The 26199-nt window shown below is 50.4% G+C and overlaps 2 protein-coding genes across 2 annotated transcripts in view; one reads left to right on the top strand and one right to left on the bottom strand.

The window, feature by feature from the left end:
- Nucleotides 1-1252: 1252 nt before the first annotated feature.
- LOC131899578 (pepsin A-5) lies at nucleotides 1253-10865 on the bottom strand. The gene is made up of 9 exons (XM_059251358.1): nucleotides 10813-10865; nucleotides 9489-9648; nucleotides 7836-7953; nucleotides 7630-7748; nucleotides 6171-6370; nucleotides 4635-4751; nucleotides 2491-2635; nucleotides 2302-2400; nucleotides 1253-1405 (listed from the first exon to the last, which is right to left on the bottom strand). Exons 1-9 carry the CDS (start codon nucleotides 10863-10865, stop codon nucleotides 1253-1255), a joined length of 1164 nt encoding a protein of 387 aa, XP_059107341.1.
- Nucleotides 10866-19504: 8639 nt separating this feature from the next.
- Vps37c (VPS37C subunit of ESCRT-I) overlaps nucleotides 19505-26199 on the top strand; it is a 28480-nt gene continuing 21785 nt past the window's right edge. Inside the window, exon 1 of the mRNA XM_059248421.1 lies at nucleotides 19505-19747. The gene's annotated coding sequence lies outside the window, so the exon portion shown is untranslated. The remainder of the gene's footprint in view (nucleotides 19748-26199) is intronic.

The following is a 26199-nucleotide window of genomic DNA, read 5'->3' as shown; positions in this document are numbered from 1 at the left end:
CACCACCGCCTGGCTCACCTTTTAGTTTTTAAAGGTTTAATTCACGTGTATGTCTGTCTGTGCACATATGTGAGGGTGCTAATGGGGGCCAGCCGTGGGTATCAGACCCCTGGGAGGTGGAATTACAGTAGTTTGTGTGCTGGGACCTGAATTCTGGTCCTCTGATGGAACAGTAAGCCAAGCGTCTCTCCAGCTTCTCTTTCTTATTGTGGTTGGATACAGTGTATCACTAAGTTACCCAGGCAGGCCTTGAACTCACTCTGTAGCCTAGCCACTCTTTGAGCTTGTGGATTCTCCTGCCTCAGCTTCTCCAGGTGCTGAGATTACTGGCCTGTGCCACCAGGCCCAGTATCCAGAACCTGTGTTTAATTATCCTTTAAGCTTCTTTCTGAATGGGGCGGGGGGAAAGACATTGGGAGCGTCAGCTCAAGCCCTCTTAGCTGTCTGGAACATCCTTTGCCGCTTTTATCAGTGACTCCTCCTCATTCCAGCCCTGTGGTTCTAAAGAAAAGTGGCAGTCACCTCCAGGTCACAGACAGACCATTTGACCAAGCTGAGCCAATCTTACTTAGCATCTCTTTCCCCTCTGCCCAAGATGTTTGGTCCAGGATGGCCATACCATTCCAGGTGGACCAATCAGAGTCCTCCCTGCTACTCTGAGATTTTTTTTTTCCCCTGATCTGTGTCCTTCCTGCTCAGACACCTTCAGATGTGGAATCCTAGGGCTAGTGGCAGCAAAGTCCTTGACCTCCAAAGAACAAGAGAAATAAGCTGAGAGGCAAAGAGAATCAAGGGGAGGGGAGGAGGGAGAGAGGGAGGGAACAGATGCCTGCCAGGCGTGTGACGGTTCCCTTCTGCACCTTCCCAGTATCATTCATAAAGTCTTCCTCTTCGTTCATGCTGGTCGGACTTGGCTTCTCTCACCAAGGACACTACATGGTGGAGTCTTGCTTCCCAGCCTTCTGGAGACTGAGGCAGGAGGAGTGCTGAAAGTTCAAGATCTACCTAGGCTACAATAATGAGTTCTGGGCTAGCCTGAGCTACACAGTGAGACCCTATCTCAAAAACTAAACCAAAACAACACTAACTCCATTAGCATCAGCAGCTTTGTGAATGCAATCTTTATTCTCTACCCAGAACAGGGCTTTGCAGAGCTCCCAATGGCTGGGGTCAGCTCCCCTGGGTGGGAATGCCCCATGAGCATTCATGTCTGTGTCACGTGCCTGGCTCTCCCCTGAAGGAGGCCCAGCACTCACACAGCAGGAGCCAGCCCAATCCTGTTATTTGCCCGATCAAACACTGTGAAATACAGCCTTAGGAAAACATCCCCCAGCACCCACATCTCAGGGTCCGAAGAGTCGTTTATGCCTTCTTCAAAGTTGCTATAGCAGTTGTGTGAATGGTCCTGAAAAACAAGGGCAATATGCAAACTCAGCAGCCAGCTGCTCAGCTTCTTGCCTTTTTTTTTTTTTTTTTTTTTTTTTAGCCAGGGTGTCATGTTGCCCAGTTTGGTTTCATACTCACTATGTAGCTGAGGGTGACCTTGAATTTCTGATCTTTCTACCTCAGCCTCGCAGGTGCTGGGATTACAGACGTGCACAGCATACCCACTTTATGCAGTGCTGGGGACCGACCTGAGGGCTTCCTGCATTCTAGGCAGAAACTCTACCAACTGAGCTCCAGCCCAGCCCTGTCACTCAGCTTGGTGTCCTCCTTTCATGGAGCTGTGTGGCTCTGTCCGGCTGCTGCAGGATGGCTTACACAGCTGGGATAAGAACCACTGTGGTTCCCTCCATACTCTGCCATTTCCCCCCACCCCCAGCCTTGGTTCAGCTAGTTCCTCTGCAGAGCAGGCCTTTCCTGCTCCCCTTTGGGCAGCCTCTGGATGGTGCATGACCGTCCTCTTCAGTCACTGCTTCCTAGGCTGGCACACTCTCCTCTCTGTCCCTGGTCTGCCCATCTGTCTAACCCATCTGCTTCTGCATGGTTCCCTAGGTCCTATTTACCCCAGGCCACCCTTCAATTCAAACTACCCTTGTCTTTCCTCTGAAACCTGGGAAACAGAGTGGTGCCACCACGCCCTGCTGACCCCTCAATATTTATGGGGGGAGGAAGGAATACCAGTCTGGCCTTCACAGTCATGATAGTTGTGTGGGCAGCACTTGCCCAGTTGGTGGGCAAGCACCTGTCATGGCATATCCTGACCACCAGGGTGTGCCTTCCTCTTCCACAGAAGTCCAAGCCTGGTGATCCCTGCTATTCCCAGGATTTGAAGAACAGCCCCACTGCCGAACTCCTCACCTTCCGGGTGTAGGCACTGGCTGGCACTGGGTAGGTAACACCACTGATGGTGAAGACAATGTCAGGTAGGGTGTTGATGGTGTCACACTTGAGAATGTACTGTTAAAGAGGGAGAGGCTGGAGGTTAGCCCAGGCACTACCGCAGCAGTGTGTGGAGGACCCAGATGGCCCGCCCACATGACCCTTTACCTCGTTATCACTAGTGGCCTTGGCACCAATGAGATTCTGAATTTTAAGGATCGAGTTTTGGGGGCCAGTCAGCAAGGAGGTGCCTGTGTCCATGATACCTTGGCAGCCACCTTCACAGGCAATCACTACTCCATTCATGGAGATGCTGAGAGGCAGGGGCCAAAGAGAACACCAGGATTACCATACAGACCCACACCCCCCTTCCCTGACCACAAAGCAGCCCTTCAGCTCTCCATACTCACCCTCCTGCATGGTCACTTTACCTTTTCTGATTTATTTATGGTTATCTATTTATTTAGAGCAAAGTCTTACCAAGTTTTCTGAGCTCCAGTGTCTGAGCTCAAACGACCCTCCTCCTTCAGCCTCCCCAGTAGCTGGGACTACAGCGGGATGCCACCATGTCTGGCTTTTCTTTCAGTTATCTTGTCTGGTTTTTTGTTTGTTCTGAGACAAGGTCTTATTGGCCTCAAACTCATTTTTTAGTCTGAATGACCTTGAACTTCTGATCCTCCTGCCTTTACTTCTCAAGTGCTGGATTACAGATGTGTCCCATCTGCCTTTAATCCCAGCACTTGGGAGGCAGAGGCAGGTGGATCTCTGAGTTCGAGGCCAGCCTGGTCTACAGAGCAAGTTCCAGGACAGGCTCCAAAGCTACACAGAGAAACCCTGTCTCAGGGGGGAAAAAAAAAAGATGTACCCCATCATACCTAGTTTATTTGATGCTGGTGATCAAACCCAGGGATTCCCACATGCTAGGCAAGCAGCCTACCAACTGAGCTATATCCCCAGCACCATCCTTTCAGACGCTGAATGCACTGAGCTGTTTCTTGCCTCAGGGCCTTTGCACATGACCCTTTGTCTGGCTGGTTTCTCATCATCTCCCAAGTTCTAGCCTGATTGTCACCTTTTCCAGCTGCAGAGTCTATTCAGTCCCTCTCTTGGTCCCTTCCACCTTCCCTTAGTCATTTCTAGCAAGTAGTGAGGTGGTGACTCACTGTCTGCAGGACTCCCTGGTTCACGTCCACATGCACCACTGGACGGCACAGTCACCAAGTACCTCCCTCAGACACGTCATGCAGTGATGCTCAGCATATGTATGTATGAATGAATAAATGAATGAATTGAGGAGCAGAATGAACAAGGAACAGCAGGAAACACTTGTGCCCGACCAACTCCACAGCTTTGGAATGAAGGCAGGTCCCTGTGGGCATCCAACACTCCACAGCAGGGAGAAGAGCAGCCATTTGCTGCAGAAGAGGCCATCTCTCCAGCAGATTGCCTCTGTGTTGATGCTCCCATCCCGGCAGCGCCCAGGAAGCCCACACAGATGGCCAGGCTGCCATGTCCCTGAAGGCTGCTTAAGCTTCCATCTGGTGACTCTGTGCACAGTCTGCTCAGTTTTTCTCCCCATGCGCTCAGGTGTTTCAGGTTCCCAGGTGCCCGGTCCTCTGTTCCCACCCCCTAGCCTGCTGCATGGCTGAGATGTGTATTTGTGGTTTTCAGATCGGCGGATCGAGACTTGTCTCTGCTCCTATCTGTTCTCAGGTGTGATAATCTCACTGTGGGCCCAGGACCTCACCTGCTTTGGACAGGAAGCCCCAAGTCCTGGGCAAACCAGGATGGTGATCCCTCATTGTGACCCTGTTCAGCATGGTAGATTCCCCCCTGCACCCACCCCCCGGGCCAATTTCACTTTAGGGCTTTCAGACCATGCTTCCTACCTTTCCCACTCTGCACAGGCCTTTTCCAGAGACTCCTGCCTGTTCAGGTCTGTAAATGCCCTGTCCTTCTATTAGTGCCTGACTGGCCCTCTCTGGCTCAGATTCTGCTGAGGAGACCTGGAGGGGTGTGTCTGTGGTACCGGAGACTCGATGTCTGAGTGTGTCAGTATATGGCACTGTATGTATGTCTCTGTGGTTGTACATGTTCAGGCTTCTGTTTATGTGTGACTGTCTTGTGACTCCATGTGTCAGTATATGACAGTGACTTTGTGTGTGATTGTATGTGTCATGGTAGATGCAGTCAAGCATGGGCGTGGGCCTGTGTTACTCCATTTGTGTGTGTGTATGTGTGTGTGTGTGTGTGTGTGTGTGTCTGTGTGTTGGAGATAGCATCCCAGGAGCAGGAATCAGGCAGGCGCTTACCTGTCCAGAGCTAACTGCCAGTAGCTGGGCTTGGACACAGGCACCCAGTGAAGGTCTCCGCTGTAGTAGGCGGGGTCCACTCCACCTAGCATCAGCATGCTGCCCTTCTCATCCTTGCTGGAAGGAAGAGGAGGGGGAAGGGTTTACTGTCTGGTAGAGACTAGTGGGCTGGGTCCCTGAGACTTCGCAGCACACTGGACCCTGCCAGCATTGCTTAATGTATCCATACCAACACACACAAGCCCGCTCAACAGTCCTCTCAGGAACACCACTTATTCATGGACAGGGAAGTTAAGGCAAGGAGGGCCAAGTACCTGCTCCAGGTCAGCTCATGCAGCTCATGAGTAGCAAAGCTGAGATCTGAATGTGGATAATTGGCTACAGAGCTGGACTCTGGACACCCCACCATTCTGTGGAGCACTTGGGCCCCTCTGGAAACTGGAGCTACTTTATGGTTAAAGGACAATTCATCCAGAGGAGTGTGACTTCCACCTGTCTAGACAGTCATTTTCCAGAATGCTGAGGCCTGGGGCAGCTAGGGGTGTGCTTTCCAGCTCAGTCAGGACTAGCTTCTTCTCAGGGAGCCCCACCCCCACCTCAGGCCGATTGGTTCTATCTGTCTGATTTATTGCTGTCACAGACACAGTTAGTCCCTAGGTATCTTTTTCCTTTGTTTGCTACCTTCTTGTCTTCTGCTCCCCCTTTTCTGTATCCTTGTGTGAGCTGGGTACAGAGAGGCACTCAGTGCTTAGCAGCTGCTTAATAAGAAGCAGTTGAATGAATCATTGTGGACCAGATTGAAAAGTGTTTCCAAGGGCCAGAGAAAGATTGAACTGCTTGCTTAACGCTGGAAATGCTTGGTCACGCTAGAGAGCTGGGATTCCTGGAGCTCAGGTTTCCGAAGAGCCCACAGCCATAGAATAGACACACAGAGACACACATCTGCCTCCCACTCTAACATGTGGGATCAACTCCCACAGTTGGTGGGGAAGAGACAAGTGTCAACAGGACCCGGCCACCTGTGCTTTGCCTTCTTGCCTGCCCTCTGGATCTTTGGCCCATCAGGAACTTCAATGTAGTTGAAGAGCTGATGGACTGACCGCCATCATGGGGAAGAGTCCTGAAGGCTGAGCTTGAGACCCGCTTCTCTCAGCACCAGACTGGGCCATCCTGGGCAAAGCCCTTCTCAAAGCCTTAGTTCCCTCATCTCTGACTGAAAAGACGGGACTAAAGGGGTCAGCACGTTCTCCACAGAGGGTCTGACTGTCAGCACTGAAGGCTGTGCACTCTGGGAGACAGACATTCATCTCTACGGAATGGCTCAGTGCCTCTGCTGTTGTGCAAAAGCCGCCACAGGCATGATGGGAACAGGTGATCCAATGAAATCTTATTTACAGAAGCCGATGATGGGCCAGATTTGGTGTCCAGACCATAGCAGGCAGACACCTGGACTAGACTATGTCTAAGGAACCTTCAGAGTCAACAATTTCTAATGCAACTGACAGCCTATGAAGGGCTGACCTGGTACAGGCTCACCTGCTCAAGTAGAAGGCAAAGAGATTCTGGGGGATGAGGCCTTGCATCCAGATGTTGTCAAAGACAGGCAGGACTCCCTGAAGGCTAAGGTCAGGGTAGCCCAGCCCCAGGATACCATCAAAGACCGCATATTCCATGAAAGTGCCTGGTTCCTCCAGGCTCAGGCCAAATGCCTGGGCCACAACCATGAGGTCCCCAATCTGTGAGAGAAGAGGGTGTCCTTACGTAAGGCTCTGAAACCAGGGCTATCGCATGGCTGAGCTTGGGTGGGGAGATGGTCTGACCCACAAGGTATAACTGAGTTCTGGGTCATGCCATGGGCCACTTGGATGTGAATCCCAGGCAGGAGTGGGCTGCCAGCTCCCCTGTGGTGCTGTGGGTTGTCACCAAGCTCCATACCACGATGTCATCTGATTTTATACTCTTATCCAAATGGGAAAACTGAGATGCTGAGTGTAACCCGAGGGTCCCCACTTGAAGATGAGTGGAAAGCAAGGCATCTCCTTCAGGACATTGCCCACGGTGACCTTTTCTGCACCCTTAGGAGGCAGGAACCTGCTATATCCAGGTGTTTGGCTGAGATTAGTTTTGTTTTTAAGACTGAGGCTCACTCTATGTCCCTAGCTGTCCTTGGAGCTTGCTATGTAGACCAGACTGGCTATGAATTCACAGAGCTCTGCCTGCTTCTGCCTTCTGGAGTGCTGGGATTAAAGGCCCATGCTACCATGCCTGACTAAGCCACCAGGGTTCTCAAGAATATTTGGACTGTAAAAATTGTGTGTGTGTGTGTGTGTGTGTGTGTGTGTGTGTGTGTGTGTGATCATGCATGTGCACACTCAGGGATTTTGTTAATTCTCAAGTCCTTCAAGGCCTCCCAGGGTAAGAGCCTTTTGATGGAGCATGGCTCTCCTGAATCTGTGCTCTGCTTCTCCTGCCTGGGAGCGCAAGGCCCCTTGGCTGTTCCCAGAGGCCCAGACCACAGGGCTGTCCACTGAGAGCACTTCTCACTTGCCTACTTATTCTGAGTCACACCCCAGCTCTTTGGCCTACCAGCTGTGTGACCTTGGACAAAGCACTGGCTCTCTCTGTTCACTCACGTGTGGAATGAAGCCCTAGCAATGTCTGCCTTGGGCTTGTTGAGAAAATTAATGTAGCTACTTTGAAGAATGTGCCCAGCCTATTGTCTCGGACCATGTGGGGCATGCAAGTGGCTTATTTTATTCTTTCCCTGAGCTACTGGTAGAAACAACTTGTGTTCCCCTTTGGGGAAGGAGCTACAAATCTGAGCCGTTGACACCTATGGCTGCTCAAAGGACTCACCGTCGGGGGAGGGCTACTGGGGGTGGGGAGCCCCACAAGGTGGGTGGCCAGCTAGAGCAGAAAAGCACTCCCAGAGGACCCTGCCAGCAGTGTTCACACCCGGAGCCAGGCCTGTGGTAGCCTCTGGTTCCTGGGTTACCTTGACAGTGTCATAGGCAAGAAATCCCGACATCTCTCCTGAACCATAGGCGACGTTCACAGGTCGGCCCGAGACCAGGAAAGTGGAAGATCGCAGAGGGTTGAAGACCTTGTGGTGAGCTGCAGGGATAGGCAGGAGGTGACCCTCAGGTGTGCTGGGGTAGGAGGGGTGATGAAGGGAAGGGTAGGGCAGGTCGGAATGCTCACCACAGGCTGGGCTGGAGCAGTAGATGGATGGTACCCACAGGTAGGCAGAACCAGTATCCAAGACGACCTTGAACTCCTGAGGGGGCGTGCCGATGCTGATGATGCCAATGTAGACCAGCTGCAGGAGAGAAAGGCCATGGCTAGGGCCGGCCTGGCTGCCTGGTCTGTCCCCTGGCTTCTGGGGTGCCTGACTTCATGATGCTGCCCACAACTGCCCAAGCCTCTGCTCAAACCAGGGCTTCCTTTTAGGAACACTCCATCCTCTCTCAAAGGTCTTAAATTCTTTCCACCTGTCAGGATCCAGCCTAAGTGCCTCTTCCAGGCTACCCTCCTGGGTCACTCCAGGCCCCAGGGCTCTTTGCTTTCTCCAAACTCAAAATAGTTACAATCAAGACCACACAGCCAGTTCTTTCATTAGGCATTTGTTTACACTCCCCTGCCTTTCCCTCTCTCCCTTCCTCCCCACCCCTCCCCTTCTCTTCTTTTTAAATGATAGGTCTTGCTATGTAGCTCAGGCTGGCCTCAAACTTTTGATTCTTCTGCCTCAGCTTTCTGATTGCTGGGAATATAGGCATGCACCACCATGCCGAGCTGACATTTGTTCTCTGTCCATTTCTCTGGCTAGGCTGTAAGTATTGGAAAAGAAAACTAAGCTTAGTCAGGTGTGGTGGCGCACACCTTTAATCTCAGTACTCAGGAGGCAGAGGCAGGTGAAGCTCTATGAGTTCGAGGCCAGCCTGGTCTGCATAGCAAGTACCAGGCCAGCTGGAGTTACACAGTGAGACCTGTCTTGAAAAAAAAAAAAAAAAAAAAACGCAAAGAAAGACAGAAATTAGGCTCCACTCATCAGAAATGACAGCATCTTGCTAGTTGACCAGTGTCCAGCCCATCTCAGAGCTCACTAACTGGTCATTGGCTGAAACCTGAGTCTGCAGGGGTAGGACTACCTGAGATACCGAGCTTGATCTGCAATTGGATTTGCTGGTGATATGGCTCACCCTTGCTTGGGGCCAGGGATTCACCTAGTAAAAAAGAATGAAGTCCGGCTACCCAATGACTTGTCATCAGCATAGAACAGGATGTCTGTGTGGTAGTAACTGGTCATTGCTAGGTCCACCCAGCTAGCACAGCCCCAGCTGGGGTAGGAATGTGTTCTCCTTGGAGTAGAGGGTGGGGAACAATGGGGGTGGGGAGACATACAGGTCCCTGTTCCTCACCCATTAATTTTGTTTCTTTCATGTAGGAGTGTGTGGTGTATGTGCAGGTGCACACAGAGGCCAGAGGAGTCCTGGGAGTCCTGCTCAGTCTCTCTCCCCATTCTTTTGAGACAGGATCTCTCACTGAACGTGCAGCCAGACTGGCAGGCTACAAACCCCAGTGACTCCTATTTCTGCTCCCACAGCCCTGGGGTCAGAAGTGTGTGTGGCTACATCTAGCTTGTATTTTACGTGAGTGTTAAGGATTTGAACTGAAGTCCTCACACTTGAGCAGCAGGTGCTCTTAACTGCTGAGCCATCCCAGGCCCTATTCCCCACCCTTTCTGGCTTTAGGAACCCCAGCCCTAATCCAGTGTTCCCCCCAGAGGGGCCACAAGTGCTGGGCAGAAGCCCTAGGGGGCGGGCGCTCGGGAGCCCCAACCCCTGCCACACTTACGTCTAGGTAGTTCCTCATGGGCTCATAAGTTACTGCTGGGTTCCGGCGCTGCTCTAGAAGCACGTGAGCCCGGCTACGAGGGTACTTCTCCAGGTAATCCTTCAGCATGTGGCTTTCCCGAAGGTTTTCTCTCATGGACTTAATCTTCATCAGAGGGATTCTTTAAGTGAGCATTGGGAAGGAAGGAAACTAAGTAAGAGAGAGGCACCATGGGGCGCCAACGCGGCAGCTGCACCGTGGGTTTTCCAAAGAAGACCATGACTGGAACAGACCACACAACACAGCAGGCAGACCATGACAGAGTGCCTGATTTCCAATCCAGGTCTGGTGTTCGCTCTGGAGCAAGCCATGGGACCATTCGGAGCTTTACTTCCCTTTCTGCAGAGACGATGGGACGATAAACCTCCTCGCATTGAACGCTGTGGGGGTGGGGTGATGGATAGGGAGCACCTGCCACCTAGCAGTCCCAACAGTGACAGCTGTTGCTGTCGCTCTTTCCAGTGTACTGTCTTTCCAGAAGCAGCCTGAGAGGAGGAATGGAAGATCCGGGCATTCGACGCCCAGCTGCCTTTCCTTGTGACTCAGCTTTGGTCACCGTGCTGGCTACCGTCAAAGCTAGGCCTAGGAAGTAGTTTCCCCCTTTTGTTTTTTCTTTCTTTTATCTCTGAGACTGGGTCTTATGTATCCTAGGCTGGCATCAAACTTGATATATAACCGAGGATGGCTTTAAATTTCTGATCATCCTGTCTCTGCCTCCCAGAAGCTGAGATTACAGGCAAGCACCACTGTACAAAGGGGGAAACAGCCCTCTGTACCCCATCTCGGTTCCATCAGAAGTGAGGGATGAGAGAAAAATGGAAAATCAAGGGAGCTAAAGCAGGGAATCGGTCAGGGAAATGATGAGGTCTGAGAGTGAGAGCCCAAAGACAGAAACAGGTCTGTGGACAGAGACTCTCAGAGGTGGGAAGATCTGTAGAGACGGACACACATGTTGAGAGAGGTCTATAAGACAATGTAGAAGAAACACCCCTACAGCCGCACAAGTTGTACACTGAACGACTCCCGGGAGTGACATCCATATAGCCCACGATGTGACCTGTGCTCTTGGAGTTGGGTGATCCTGAAGACTTGCCCCAAGACTTCTGGGCCCTTCTGGTGCTCTTGGCAAACGATCACTGATGAATGGACACCTGGACTTCATGAAAGCCAAGATTTCATTTCTTTCTTCAGCCCGGGATGGCAGGGGAATAAGAGGGTCAGACATTTTTTACAAGGGTGAGAAAGAACCCAGGGAGACAGCTGATAGCATTCATGCTATACTTACTTGACCAAGCATTCTGAGAGGGTCACAAGCCAGAGAACCCCAAGCCACTTCATGATCCCTTCCCTGGCTTGAGGTGCTCGGGAGAAGCGCGTTCTGGGCTTGCAGCTGTGTGGAGAACTGCTTGTTAAATAGCTCTGGCCTGCTCTAAGCTCTAATCAGGTCGGGAGGGCCACTAATGGGGCTTGATAAGAAAGGCAAACTTCCCCGATAACATCTTTACCCTAGAAATGGCTAAAAATTCTCAGAATCCAAGGAGTTTCAGTGGCCAAGAATGTAAGACCAAGCCACCTGACTTCACGGAGTGGCGAGACTCTTGCTATCTGGGTGATAAAGACACTGTGGATAAAGCTGTAAGAGTAAGTGCCCGGTGCCACGTCTGCCCTTCAGATCCCACGCAGTTCCCAACTGGCCGTGAGGTGTGTACCATTGTCCCTGCTGTCCTCGTTAGAGAGAAGGCTGCTGGGAGGAACAGAAGGCAAGTCTGACAACCAGAGTAGGATGTCCAGGACCCACATGGTGGGAAGGTAGAACTGACTTCCACAAGCTCTTCTCTGACCTCCATACACCAGTGTGGTAGCCCACAGGTGCCCACCCACCCACATAAAATAAGTAAATGTAACATTAAGAAATGAAAAAATATATCCATGATAAATGAAAGACATTTAAAAATGTTTAACTTTCTCCAAAACCAGAAGACGACCGGCAGGTGGTCCTTGCCTTCATGGAGTTTTTGCAGCCTGGAGCAAGGTGGGCATGCTGAGGACCTAGGAGGCAAAGTGGGCACTAGGCTGGGCGGCCGTGCTGGGCATGATGCGGCATTGTCTCACCACAAGGTGGCAGCCTTGAGTCAGCTCTGACCTACCACCGCCAGGCTGGAAGGAAGCCATGGTGCCAGGTTGGCCACATTTTCAAGAAAAGTCAGAGCCTGGATATTTATGTGAAATTCCTCCACTTTAAATGTTAGGGATATTGTGATGGACATACGTTGGCTTTCATACAGTTTCTGGCTCCTAGCTCCCTTCCCTCAAAACAGGTGACAAGACACTCTAGAGGGTGCACGCTCCATGCATGGCAGGAGGGATTTCTGCAGGGACACCATGAAGAATATGTTAACCTTAGCTCTTACTCTTTCTGTTCTGTCACTTTTTTTTAGATTCTTTTCTTTTCTTTCTTTCTTTCTTTCTTTCTTTCTTTTTTTTTTTTTTTTTTTTTGTTTTTTTGAGACAGGGTTTCTCTGGAACTCATTCTGCAGACCAGGCTGGCCTTGAAATCACAGAGATCCACCTGCCTCTGCCTCCTGAGTGCTGGGATAAAAAGTGTGTGCCACCACTGCCCCGGCAACATTTTGACATTCTTGTCGAGGCCCCTGTGACAGGTCTCCATAGAGAAGTAAATGGATAGGGTTTGGGGAGCTTATCAATGGTGCAGGTACCTGTAGTGTAGTATACACTGCAGACTCAGAACCCACCATTTCCAGGGGTTCTGATACCCTCTTCTGACCTCTGTGGGTACATTCACACACACACACACACACACACACACACACACACACACACACAGAGGAACAAACAACCACAGGTAATGGGAGTGTTTCCCCAAGCTCTGAGCCACTCTCAAACAAGTGATCCTCCTCAAGGAGGGTTCGCAGGAACCCGAAGTTATAGTCAGTCGGGGAGAAGCAGAGAGGATGCAACATGTAGCTGTGGACAGGCATCTAGAGCATGGTGCCGATTCTAGCTGTAGAATCGGTGGCAATCTCTAGGTGAGACAAACCAGTGACTTAAAAAAAAAAAATTCCCCCTCGATGAGCACCTATTGCAACTCCCTGATAGGACCGGGGGTTTGTCTGCACATTCAGACATGCAAATAGGTAGCTACTATCTTTTTAAGCATTTTGTCAGAAAAACACCCCTGGGAGCCTTTGGCCTAGAATACCCATGTGCACCTCCTTAAACTGGTACTATGGTGTAGAACGTAGAATAATATTGCTCTGCTCCCAGGAGTCCAGGGCCCTCGTGCCCTTTACTGATCCTGGGGACAACACCGGGCAGGAACCTCAGAAAATGGATACTGAATGATATTAAGGGTGGGCATCTGGGACTGGGACTATGGCTCAGTCAGTAGGGTCCTTGTCCAGCACTCACTGTAATCCCTCTCTGGCACTACACAAACGTGGAGGATCAGGAGTTCAAGGCCAGGCTTGAGTATAAAACAAGTTTGAGGCCAGCTTTGATTGTATAAGATCCTGTCTCAAAACAAATAAAAAACTAAACAAAGAAAGGAAATTTGAGGGGTTGGGGATTTAGCTCAGTGGTAGAGCGCTTGCCTAGCAAGCACAAGGCCTTGGGTTCGGTCCTCAGCTCTGAAGAAAAAAAGAGAATTTGAGCCCAGGTTGGTAGTTTACATTTGTAATCCTAGTACTAGGGAGGCTGAGGTGGGAGTTTGTGGCCTGCCTGGGATCCATAGTAAATTTTGGGTCAGCCTGAGCTACATAGTGAATCCCTGCCTGCCCTTCCCCCAACAAAAGGCAAAATAAGCAGCAAATAAAACACCCAATAATCCTCCCAAAGAAAGAGTAATTTTGGTTAGAATAAGAGGGCATTGGGGATTTATGTATGCGTTTTAAGAGCTCCTAGGTCCTGAAGATATACAAAAGCATTTACAGTAAAATAACACTTCTGCAAAAAAAAATACAATGATAAAAATAATAAATGATAAACATTTTTGATTGTGAGCCTAGCCCTTAGCAGCTGAGCTATCTCTCCAGCTAGATAAACATTTTTAAAAGGGGGACATAGGGGCTGGAGATTTGGCTCAGTTGGTAGAGTGGTTGCCTAGTATACATGAAGCCCTGGGTTGGAGCTCTAGCACTGAATTAAAAACTAAAACACCCCCTCAAAAAACCAGATGTGGTGGTACACACCTGCAATGCTAGCACTTGAGAGGCAGAGGCAGAGGGTCACAATTTCAAAGTCACCCTTGGCTGAATGGGAAGTTGGAAACTATTCTGTCTGAAAAAAGAAGAGGGTGTAGCTGAGAACCTGATGCTCTCTTTATTCTTGCTTTTGTCATGGGTACCAGTAAGATCGACTTTTAGGTTTGAAAATCTTTTGTGATAAGTTGAAATGTTTCCCGTTTGGGATTTTAATTATGTTCAAGGTTGGGTGCTATTGGCTGGCCTAGAACATGCCATGTAGGCCAGGCTGGCCTCAAACTTGCGATGGTCCTCCTGCTTCAGTCTCCTAAGTGCTGGGATTACACTAATGTGCTACTTCACCTGGCAACATTTCCACTGTGAAGTCCTTGTCCTCAGTGATATGCCCAGAGGTCCAAGAAGGGCAAACTTAGGCAGCCTAGCACTGGCTCTGGAACCCCCCTGTGCCCTGCTCCATCACCCCAGGGCTACCTAACCCAGTTTGCCACTTTGATGAGCCTAGGGCAGGGCTTAGAATTGGAGAGATGGGGCAATTTTGAGAAGTAACTAATTGAGGCTCTTGCTCTTTCTGGCTTTCCTGTCATTGAGACCATCTGCAGGGTAAGGGAAATCAACCTCCATATGGAGGGAGAGAGCCCAGGCTGGAGCAGTGGGGTGTTAGGAAGGGCAAATGGTGGGGGATCACAGTGAGTAACAGAGAGGAGAGTTGTTGGTGTGGGATACAGGAGGGATCAGACGGGAAAGGGACCTTGGAAGGGAACCAGGGGTTTGCAGGGTAGGAGAGGCGGTGAAAGGGTCACCTGGGGCGGTGGGATATGCAGGGTGAGCCAAGGGCGGAAATTAAACAGATCAACTGGCAGCGGAAAGCAGACCGCAGACTGCAGCAGCACCTACCAGGGGTCCTGTCCCACGTATATCTTCTGGGACACAGATGCTGGAGGCTGGATCTGGTCCTTTCTGCTCCGACTCCTGCTTTAGACGAGGCAGCCTTGGGCAATGGCCGCTGCTGTGCGACAGGAAAGGGGACACAGGCTCTGTGATGGCTCCGGGTATTGAGGTCACCTCAAAGGCTCTGGACACCTGGAACATGTCTCGTCTTAAAATGCACCTGCTTCTCGCTGGCATGCTTGGGACTCCAAGTCCTTTCCTGTTTTCCATCCTTTAGGGGAAGGGACTTGTCCCCCAGATCAAGTTCCTATTGGAGAGTCCTCAGACTTCCCACTGGTAACTTCTGCTTCATGACATCTCATGGAGTCCAAGTGGCAGAGTGTCCCATGGGCAAGGACACAAGGGTTCTTTGGTTCTTGGTGGCAGGTAGGTTGTGACTTGGGAATGTGGCACCTGGTCTGCCTTCTCCATCCTGAGTGCCAAGCAGACATCACCAGTTGATCCCAGCACTCCTGACCTCTGGATAGAGCCACAGAGTCCTGAGCAACATAGTTCCCCTTCAGCTGGATGTCCTACTAGTCGGCGTTGGCACCTGGATGGGAGTGACTGATATTTCCCAAACCCATCTCCTTTCTTTGGAAGAGGGAACACTTTCGACGTGTGACTTACCAGGATCTATAAGGTAAGGCAGAGAGTACTGGAATCCAGGGCTTCTGGGCTTGGGCAATCTCTTCCGCGGGTGGGGTGGGGGGGATAGATGCTGAGAGCCTTGAGAAGGGGAGTCAGAGATGCCCGATGGTATGGGTGTCTCTCAGGGGTTTGCAGCTGGCCCTCATTGAGGTTCTTTGCCTGTCTCCTCAGTTCCAACCTCACATCTGTATCACCAGATCCACAGCCTTGGAGCAGGAGGAGAGAGTCAAGGGGCCAGGGACCACAGGGGCAGCTGCAGCTGAACTGGCAGCAGGAAGCCGCAGCTGGTGGTGCAGGTTAGCGCTGGACCATGCCCAGCTTGGCAGCCCACAGCATTTCCTCCTCTCCTATGTTAGCATGGCACTGGCACATAAAGTCACAAGCAACTTCTACTTGGATTTTGCCAACTGGAACCAGATGTCCCACTAGCCATGTCTACCCTGTGGTCTGCACACACCCTGGGATAGCTAAGAATGCATGCAGCCCAACACAAAATTGTGAACTTGCTCAAAATGTTACAAGACTTAGTTGGTGTGTGATTTTGTTGTTGTTGTTACCCAACTGCACAGTTCTTAGGTGTGAACTTTGAAATGACATCACGTCACAGGCTTGGAAACACGTTTTAGTCTTTTTTGCATGGTTGAGTTGAACAGCTCAGATGAGGTTGAAGTCCAGGACTTCTTGCCTCTGCAGCTCAAGAGCATCCTTGGAGTTTTGAGTGCCCTGGACAGGGAAGAAGACCACACATGCTTCCTGAGGACCTTGTTACAGGGATCTGTCTGGGAAACAGGAGAGGCCACCAGGAAAGGTCAGGTACTTCTCTGTCCCAGTGACTGCCACACAGAGGCCTTGGGACAGGTGCTGATGCTAAGTTCCTGTCCACCTTCTGAGGGAATGCAGGAAGCAGGACCTACCTGCTCGGGGTGGGGCCATCACTGGGTGCCACATGGTCACACCGGGAAGATAAGACAAGAGTGTTGACTCTCTCTATGGTCCGATCAGGGGCTGGGTGCACTTTCCAGGAAAACTGGAGAGGGCATACAAAAGCAAACCAAGAGGGCAGAGCCATTGTTATAGGCAGTCATGACTTCTTCTGTGCTACTGAAGATAGCTAGCCTATCCATGTGGCCTGAGCCCAGAGTAAACTTAGCTTTGTTGACAGCCCTGACTAGCCTACCTTGATCACATACAGCCATTCACTCTGAGCCAAGAAATCAAGCATGAACGAGGCTTTAGGTCACGGTGGGTAATGAGGTATAGAGGTCCCCTGGGTGATAGTGTTGTGTTCAAGTACAGAGGGAAGACTACAGATGAGAAAGCAGCTATTTATTGAGCTTGCTTATCTCAAGCCCTTGCAGTTACAAATCTCCCTCTCTGGAATGTTCTTCCAGTCATGATTTCTTTCTTTCTTTGAAATATTTTATTTTTATTATTTTTAGTTGTGTGCATGCGTGTGCAAGCATGTGAGTGCAGGTGCCTGCAGAGGCCAGAAGAGGACATCAGATCCCCTGGAGCTGGAGCTGGAGCCTGTAAGGTACCTGACCTGGATACTAGGAACTGAGCTTGGGTTCCCTGCAAGAGGAATGCACACTCTTAACTGCTGAGCCATCTCTCCCGCCCCATCATGGAGTATCTTGAAGGAGGATGACTTCTGGGTCTGCCCTTGGCATTACACATGACAAATAGAGTGCCAGGAAGCAGAAGGGATTTGACCAAGGTCAGGGTGGTTTAGTGGCAGAGCATGAACTGAGACTTGGAACTGGTCCTGACAAAGTGTTGTCTGGCTGTGAAGTCAAGGCTAGTAGCTGGGACTGGCCAGCTGCAGAGTTGAAAGGATGGCTTTGTGGTCTCCAGGCCTAGTTTGTGGATCCAGAGGTCTCCTGACCTCCAACTAGCCCTGGGGCTGCTTTGGGGAGTCTATGAAGCCAGGTTGAGGCACCCTTCCTAGAACAGCCTCTCACAGGAGAGCGTTTTCTGCCACCAGCTCTCCCTCCCTCCCATCATGTTCCAAGTTTGGCTACTCAAAAAGTCCACGCACCACGGCTTGGCACGGAGGCAGTGCTTACAGAGAGGATGCTGCAGTTCATTTCCCGCCCCCACCACCATGCTTCTGTCAAATTCTCAGGTTCTGGTGGTTTAGGGTTTAGCTCTAGCAGTTTCCAGCACCTGCATACCATGATGTGCAAAACGGAGTCTCTGCTTGTCAGCTTAAAAATCAATCAATCAATCAATCAATCACACAGCATAAGAGATGACGAAAACAGTCAAGCTCACCTGCCCTGGCTGGCCCTTCTGGCGGGCCCTGGAGAAACAGCATCAACCTGACTTTCTGGAAGCTGCTGTTAACAGTCCTCTGATCTTAGGAGACATTTGCAAAAACCAATGGTACTGAGTCCCACCATGTTGGCTGGTACCCAGGAGTAGCACCTCGAGTGGGTAACTGACTGTCTTCTGTACTGATTCCTTCTGCAGTAACTGTGCTCCAGGCTGGAGATGTGGTTCAGCTGGTAGAGTGCTTGCCTAGCATGCATGAGGCCCTGGCTTCTACCTCCAGCATGGCATAACACTGGGCACCTGTAATCTTAGCACTTGGCAGGTAGAGCAGGAGGTCATTCTTGTCTACTTTGAGAGTTCTAGGACAGCATGGGCTACTTGAAACCTTGGGACCCCTGTCTCAAAAAAAAAAAAAAAAAAGTCTGCCGGGCGGTGGTGGCGCATGCCTTTAATCCCAGCACTTGGGAGGCAGAGGCAGGTGGATCTCTGTGAGTTCGAGGCCAGCCTGGTCTACAGAGCAAGATCCAGGAAAGGCGCAAAGCTACACAGAGAAACTTTGTCTGGAAAAAAAAAAAATCTGACTGATGAAGGTAGATTACATGACCAGGCAGCACATGAAGTGGTAAAGGGGAGGGTGTTCTTGCCAGTGGGAACAATGACAGTTATCCTAAATCTAGAATCTGAAATAGCAAATTTGGGAGCTCGATGACATAAAAGGGAAACATGTGAAACTGAAGTTCCCTGAAAAAAAAAAAAAAGGCTACAATTGTGTTTATAATTGATGAGCGATTAGAACTTCTTGATTGTGGAGAGTTGAAATGTTACAGGTACAGGGTCAACTTGTCTCAGACCTATCTTTAGTCTCCTTGATAACCATTGCTCACTCTGTGCCTGACCTCACATCCTTGTGATTATCAGGTAAAACCTTTTGCAATTCATTAACTCAGCAGATCCCCAGCTCCACCAACTGGAAAGCGAAAATGTATCAAATAGCATCTCAGACCCAAGCAGAGATTTCTCCTAATTTGCTGTAACCCACTGATGTGATGTTCCCAGGAATATATTTGGAAAATGCCTTGATGTATGCCTTACTTTTGTTGCTACTTACAAACTTCACAAAAGCACTTCTACTTTGGAACATGTTATTTAAGGCAACCTGACTCTGTGTCCCAAGGCAGGGTCACTCTTACTTGGCTCAGAACAAAACGTCTTTCATCCCCTTTGAGATGAGAGCTGTTTTGTGTGGACAGAACTAAGATTCAAGAGAAGGAGCAAGAAAGAGGCTTTGGATGACACTGACATTGTTATCACTGGGGCCTCTGGACTTTCCCCCTCTGTATGACCTAACAATTCCCATTTTGCAGAAGCCGGTTTGTGCTGGTCTCTGGTACTAGCAACAAAGGCGTGGCATCCAGATGGCATGGTTTTCTCAGGCTGGAAGCTTTATCTCCCAAGGTCCCCATAACCACGACTGCCGAGAGGGCAATGGGGAATGGTGTTCACGTTTCAGGGCTGGTTTGTTCCTAGGCCTTCCTGGGGCTTACCACTCTGGGCGAGCGAGGATGAATCAGGTCCCATGCTGATACAGAGCTACCCATCTACAGAGGACTTAACGTGCAATCTAGGATCCTGACAAAGGGTGACTTTTAGGAAAAGGATTCAGAGCTGTTTGCAGAGTCTGAAGGGGACTCTCGGGACCGCAGCTATTCTAGTCCTGGGGCCAAACTATGAAAAATGAGTGTGTGGGGCAGGGCAGGGGGGCCGCAGTCCAACTAGCCCATCTGGGCCTCCCTTTGGAGATTCCAAGATTTAGCTCTCAGGACCCTCGGGGCTTATCAAAGACACGCCTGCAAGTCTACGCAGGCGCACTCTCCATGGGCGGAGTCCGATCGCGGGGGCGGGGCCTTCCCGCGCGGGCGGGGCCGCTCCGCGGGTGTGGTTCCCGGCTGTCGCCCGCCCGCGTATGAGTGCCGGTATCTTGACCGCCCCGAGGCCCACGAGGCGGGAGGCCCCAGGCACGGCGGAGGGGCAGCGCGGCCCGCTCCCGGCGCGGACTCGGGAGGGAGTCACATCCGGCGGAGGCGGGGCTCGCGGATCCCGGAAGTGCGGGCGGCGGCTGGTTGCCCGCGGTGGCGGCGGCCCCGGCAGGTGAGCGCCGCTGGGGAGGGTCCCGGGCGGCGGCGGGCAGCGGCGGACGGTGCTGGAGGCGTTGCCGGCGAGCTCAGAGGCCCCTCCGCCTGCCGCCTGCCTGGCCGAGGCCCGCGATTGGGCGCAGTGGGCGCGTGACTCCCCGCGGGCCTGCGCCCCTGCAGCGTGGTGGGAGGGATGGAGGGTGGGAGGCTGTCCTCGCCGGTCGCTTCAGCTCCGCCCCCTCCCACCTATCCGCTAACGCCACGCAGCCCTTTACCCTCTGTAACAGCATCTTGTGGTCAGTATGTCATTAAAGGCCTCTTTGCTCTTTGTACAGATGGAGAAACTGAGGCCAGTGTTGTCTGACTTGCCCCAGAGGCGTAGTGGGGTTGGAGGGACTCTGGCCTTTGACTTGCTGGCCTGTGTCTTTCCCCAGAGTAGCAAGAGGTTGGGGTTCTATTCTTTCCATATCTTCTGAACCCCGACTTGGACTGTCCAGCATGGTCGAGCCGTCCTTGTTCCTGGGCCTTTCAGGTGCAAAGGACAGCGATGTATGTCCCTGGCTCCATGTGCCTGGTTCTCCTTTGTTCCCCCCTCACAGCCGGTTAGGGGTGTTCTTACACTTCTTGGGTGTGGGAAGGCATTCCCCGAGGATGTGTTTGAGTTACTGGTAGAGTTGACTACATCAGGGTCACAGCTCTTGAGTCCAGCCTATACCTTGTCACTCATCCTGGGATTGCCTACCTTGAGCCAGGGAGCCTCACAGAGCCCCAGGTCTCCTTCATTGCTCCTTGCCTCTTATCCAGGAGTCCACTCAAAATGTGCCACTCCACATTCAGTGACTGTCAGCCCTGCAGCTGGAGATGGTGGTGACATAGGGACTTAGGAAGGAAAGATTCTTATTTGGTTGGGGCCCAGGGAGGGACCTGATCTGGGCTGCTGGGTCTGAATACTGGTCTCTGAAATGAGTCTTTGTTCTTGGCCGTCATAGTGCCCAGAAAAGCCTTTTTCCAAAGATTATCTTGGAAGTCTGGCCTAGTGCCTTTGTAATTTCCATCAAGTAGAAAACATGATGGATTGCTTCAGTGGGGCAGATTTTTGTTGCTCTTTTGCCAAGCAGTAGTTCTGATTGCTTGTGTGGCTGTCCTTTGCTCCGTACTGCCCTTGGGGTGTTTTGAACATACTGGACAACAGAGAACACCTCTGAGTGACTGGTGATCCCAGTTTACAGAGTTGATGAAATGTTAGGTCACTTGGCTAGTGTCAACAACCAGTGGGTGGCTGGCTGAGTTAGGATTTTTAACCCTCTTGTCTCTTTTCAAAGCAAATGTACCTTTAACTCCTAATACTGCCTTCCAGTTGCCCTAATGTGTTGGAGCTTAAGAATTATCTATGATGTTGAAAATGCAGAGCCCCATTTCTGGAGAGTCTTGTGATGTTATCTGAAGGGGACCCCAGGAGTCTGTTTTTAACACACTGGGTGATTCTGATCTTAATGCAAATTTGTAGATTTTTCTGGGCCACTGGAGCTTGGAAGTGAGATGATACTCAAGATTCTTGGTGCCTTTTGCTTATTTCTTTGGCATGTGCTAATGTGCCATTAGAAGGACTTTGAAATAAATAGACTCATGAATCATTCCTGGACACTGTTGGCTAGTAGTAGTGGGGTTTTTCCAGACTGACCAATGAGGTCATTGAAGACCTGTTAGTGCAGTTATATTGCTATTGTGGGGAATTGTGTTAGAAGTTTCCTCTTGGGATCTGCAGTTTCCAGAAGGTTCTTAACCTGTCCCTGCCCAGCTTGCCCTCTGACACAGATTTCAGTGATGGCCACTATCTTTAGGTTGAGCAGCCTTTGGAGGCATGGTCCACATATCTCTCCCTCCATTCTCTTCTCTCTGTCTGCTTTCCCTAGCTGTCTGGAAGACAGGGACTATCAAACAGGTTTGCCTTGATTGAGCTGGGGCTGACAAGTGAGGCCCTGGGGCTTAGGATGGGCTGGGGAAGGGAGAGTCTCCACCATGAACTTCAAGACAGGTAACTTCAGCGGGGTAGGCCTGCGCAGTGAAACCCTGTGAATACTTTAACTCCCACAGCGAGGTGTCTCAGCAGGTTCCACAAGCAGCAGAAGGCACTGACAAGGATTGTGCTGCTACTTTACTCTCCTGCCCATAGCCAGCAACTTCTCATTGGATATCTCTGTGAACGGAGACTTCCTGTGCTGGGTGCTTTTCTTGTTTTCTGTGATAAAATACCTGGACACAGGCAATTGAAAGGAGAAAGGTTCACCCCCCCCCCCCTTCAGAGTTCAGGACACACACCATTCTTGTAGGGATGTGTTGGTGGCAGGAGCTTGAGGTGGCTCATCCTGCCGCAGTGTTATCAGGAATCAGAGAGTGTTGGATGCTGGTGCTCAGCTCATTTTTTCCTTTGTATTCAATCCGGGACCTCAGTTTAAGATGCTGCTCACAGGAAGACCTACCTCAGTTGAGGGAATCTGGATAATCCCTCATAGGCATGCTCAGGGGCGTGTCTCCTTGGTGATCAGAGTGCCTGTCTAGCTGACAAACCATCATGACTACTTCTCATTTTATTGTTTTTAGACTGGGTCTCATGTAGCCCAGACTGGCTCTGACTTGCTGTGTAGCAGAGAGACCTTGAACTTCTCGCCTTCCTGCTTCCACTTCCCCAGTGCTGAGATTACAGGCGTGTCCCACCACACCGGATTTATGTAATGCTTCGTGCATGCTGAATAGGCACTCTACCAACTGAGCCAGGCCTTAATTTGAATTGTTTTAAATTTGCTGTGACCCCTGCTGTGTCCCAGAATTGCTGTGGTGTAGCTTGGTAAATGTTCTAGGGAGACTTGGAAAAAAAGTTGGTTCTGTGGTTGTGTGGAACATTCAGTGGTCAAGTCCAGCCCTTTGGGAGTGCTGGCTGCTTGTCTTCTGGGCCCTACTGACTTTCTCTTGTTGTCACGGAGAGGGTGTCTGTTACCAGTCTATGAGGTTGAGGGTTCTTCTGCCCTGATCTAATGGAAATGGAGAGTGGACCAAGTGTAGCTTGGGGTGCCTAGCACCCTTCATTCTGAGTATTGTAGCTTTAGATAAGCGGCCTAGCACCCAGTATATTGTGCTACAGCTCTTAGCCCAGGGTGCAGGGCCCCTCAGCTCTCAGTGTTACTGCTCTGGGCTTTTTCTCAGCAGCAGGAACTAACTAGTAGTTCTTCTTTAAGCTCTCCCAGCAGTGGAGTCCCAGCTCTGTCTCTCTTGCCTCTTGTAGTTTCTATTCTTACTTTCCACAGCTCTTCACCTGCAGTTTGCTCCCCACTGCCTGTCACCTTCCCAGCACTTCCCCAGTCCTTCATCTTTGTCTCAGTCTCTGTTCCTAGCCATAAGACTCTTCTGCCCCCTGCTAGCTGCTGCTGGGTGTGGGAGCTGGCAGCCCCGGGAGTCACCTGTTCTTCATGCAGTCAGCTCAGCTCACTCTACTTTTGGGCGATAAGACTCACGCAAGGAAGATCCTTGGGGCCTATGCTGCAGTGGCATGCAGGGACAGCACAGGGGATCGAGGTTTCCCAGACAGCTGCTAGAGAGAGAGAGGACAGGTTTCCTTAGCTGGCCAGTCGGTCCCACATGCTCACTAGCTGTCCTGGGTCGGGGCAGAGCTCCTCCTTGACTGGGTTGAGGATTTGCTGCTATGAGGTCCCTTGTGATGAGGTCAGAGTAGTAGTCATGGACCCGGTTATCTGGAGGGCAGCCCCCAACACTGTCGTGGCCTCAAGAAGCCAAGCCTCCCTAAGTAAAGCCTTTGATGAGGTAGTGTCTTTGACAGTCACTGGGTCTGGCTTGGGTCTCCTGTAGGAGCTGTTGGCTAGATTGGAGTCTTGGCAGGCATAGGGGTTTTAAAACACTTTGATTGGCAGCTTACAGTGTACTTTTCATGAAAATGGGTGATGCTTAAGTCTGCTGTCCCTGGTGATACTTCTGGCGTGGAGGAGGCCATGGTGTGTTCCTTTCTGACAACCCTTATCTCAAGCTGGGAGCCAGGAAAGATTGACAGTAGCAATTCCCATTCTCCTCTGTCCTGCCCAGCCTAGGGCACTTGTCCAAGCACCACTCTGGGTAATTGCATCTGTGGACTGCTGGGAAAAAGGGTCTGATGGCTATCAATCAAATCCTGACAGCTTCCATAATTTAAAAGGAAAAAAAATTAAAGGAAGATCTCTTTTGAAATTAATATTAACATGCTTTTTTTTTTTTTTTTTAAAGACAAGATCTCTCGATATAGCTCTAGCTATCCTGGAATTCACTATGTAGAATGGCCTTGAACTCCCAGAAATCCATCTGCCTCTGCCTCTTTTTTTTTTTTTTTTTTTTGGTTTTTCGAGACAGGGTTTCTCTGTGTAGCTTTGCGCCTTTCCTCGAACTCGCTTTGGAGACCAGGCTGGCCTCGAACTCACAGAGATCCTCCTGGCTCTGCCTCCCGAGTGCTGGGATTAAAGGCATGCGCCACCACCGCCCGGCTGCCTCTGCCTCTTAAAGGCTGGGATTAAAGGGGTGCCTCACCACACCTGAAGTCTTGTGTTTTAAAGTTAGGGTTAGTGTAGTTGACCAAGACTGCAGAGGAACCCTGCAACTCAGTAACAAAAGCAGACAATTAGAAAGTGGATGAAGTACTTGGGCAGTATTTCTCCAAAGAATATATGAATGACCAGAAGTCCCTAAAATGATATGCTTGTATCAGAGAAAGTGACAATTAAAATCCCAGCACAACACTAATCTACTTGCTGGATGAGCATTGAAAATAGGAAATAGCCTGGGTGGTGGCTCAGTCTGTAAAGTGCCTCCGATCGCAAGCATGAGGACCAGATCCCCAGAACCCATATAAAGGCTGGGCGTCGTGGCTTAAGCCTGTGCTGGGTAAGGTGGAGACAGGAGACTCTGAAGCTCATTGGTCAGCCAGCCTAGCCAAATCAGCTAGCTTCAAGTTCACTGAGAGATCTTCTCAAAACATAAAGATGGAGGGCCATGGAGGAAAGACGCCTCTGGCCTGCACACACACACACACACACACACACACACACACACACGAATATAATCACACTCACCACACACATGCACATGCATGCACACGAGGAAGTAAGTGTTGGTGAGGATGTGGCGACTCGAAGGCGCGCGCTCGTGTGTGTGTGTGTGTGTGTGTGTGTGTGTGTGTGTGTGTGTGTGTTTTGGTGGGAATGTGAAGTGGCTCAGCCACTGTGGGAAGCTGCACAGTGATCCCTCAACAAATGAGTTAGCAGTATGACACAGCAGTTCTGTTTCTGCATCTACACAGAAGAAATGAAAGCAGGAACTCTAGGAGCCATTTGTGCATAAACATAGCAGTGTTGTTTATGAGAGTCAAAGACAGCTACACCCACAGAGTCCATGCACAGGTGAGTGAATGCAGGAATGCAGCACATATACCAGGCGACCCGAGTCCAACAGTGCCACATGGAGGGAGCTCAGAGAGAGCATGCTGTGTGAAATGTGATGCCCAGAGAAGAACAAAATTCTGTTTTGTTTTGTTGATACAGGGTTACTCTGTGTCGCCCTGGCTGTCCTGGAACTCACTCTGTAGACTAGGCTGACTTCAAACTCAGAAATTCACCTGCCTCTGCCTCTATATGCCTGGCTTTTTCTTTTCTTTTCTTTCTTTCTTTCTTTTTTTTTTTTCTTTTAGACAAAAGTCTCACTGTGTAGCCCACGCTGGCCTGGAATTCACTGTAATCCTTCTGCCTCAGCTTCCCGGAATACTGGGATTCCAGGCATCAGTCATCACATGTGACTGTATGGTTTTTTGTTTTGTTTTTCCTAGATTAGTTGGATTCATTGGTGGCAGTTGCCAGGGTGGGGACAGGGAGAATAAGGTGTCAGCATTTAATGAGTGTGGGGTCATGAAAAGTTCTGGAGATACAACAAAGTAATTATATCTAAATGTCAAAAAATGTATACTTTACCAGATGGTAGTGGCCTTTAATCCCAGCACTAGGGGGTAGGGGTGGGGTCAGAGGCAGGCAGATCTCTGAGTTCAAGGCCAGCCTGGTCTACATAGTGAGTTCTAGGACAGCCAACGTTACACAGAGAAACCCTGTCTTAAAAAACAAAACAGCAAACAAAAACCCTGTGCACTTCAAAATGGCTAAAACGGGGCCAGTGAGATGGCCTAGTGGGTAAAGGTGCCGCCACACAGCCTGATGACCTGAGTTTAATTCCCAGGAGCTGCTCGGAAGGAGAGAACCAACTCCTGCAAGTTGTGCTGTGACCTCCACACATGTGCTGAGGCACACATGCAGTCCTATACGCACACACATACACGTTATAAATAAATATAATACAAGTTTTAAAATGACTAAAATGGTAGGCTCTGTGAGTGTTATAATAGAGATTAAAACTTATGGCACAGCTTTAAAATCTTATAAGCTTTTT

Source organism: Peromyscus eremicus, chromosome 1 (genome assembly GCF_949786415.1).
Source record: "Peromyscus eremicus chromosome 1, PerEre_H2_v1, whole genome shotgun sequence".
Taxonomy (NCBI): Eukaryota; Metazoa; Chordata; class Mammalia; order Rodentia; family Cricetidae; genus Peromyscus; species Peromyscus eremicus.
Note: the sequence above shows the minus strand (reverse complement) of the source record. Positions and strands in the feature narration are given on the sequence as shown.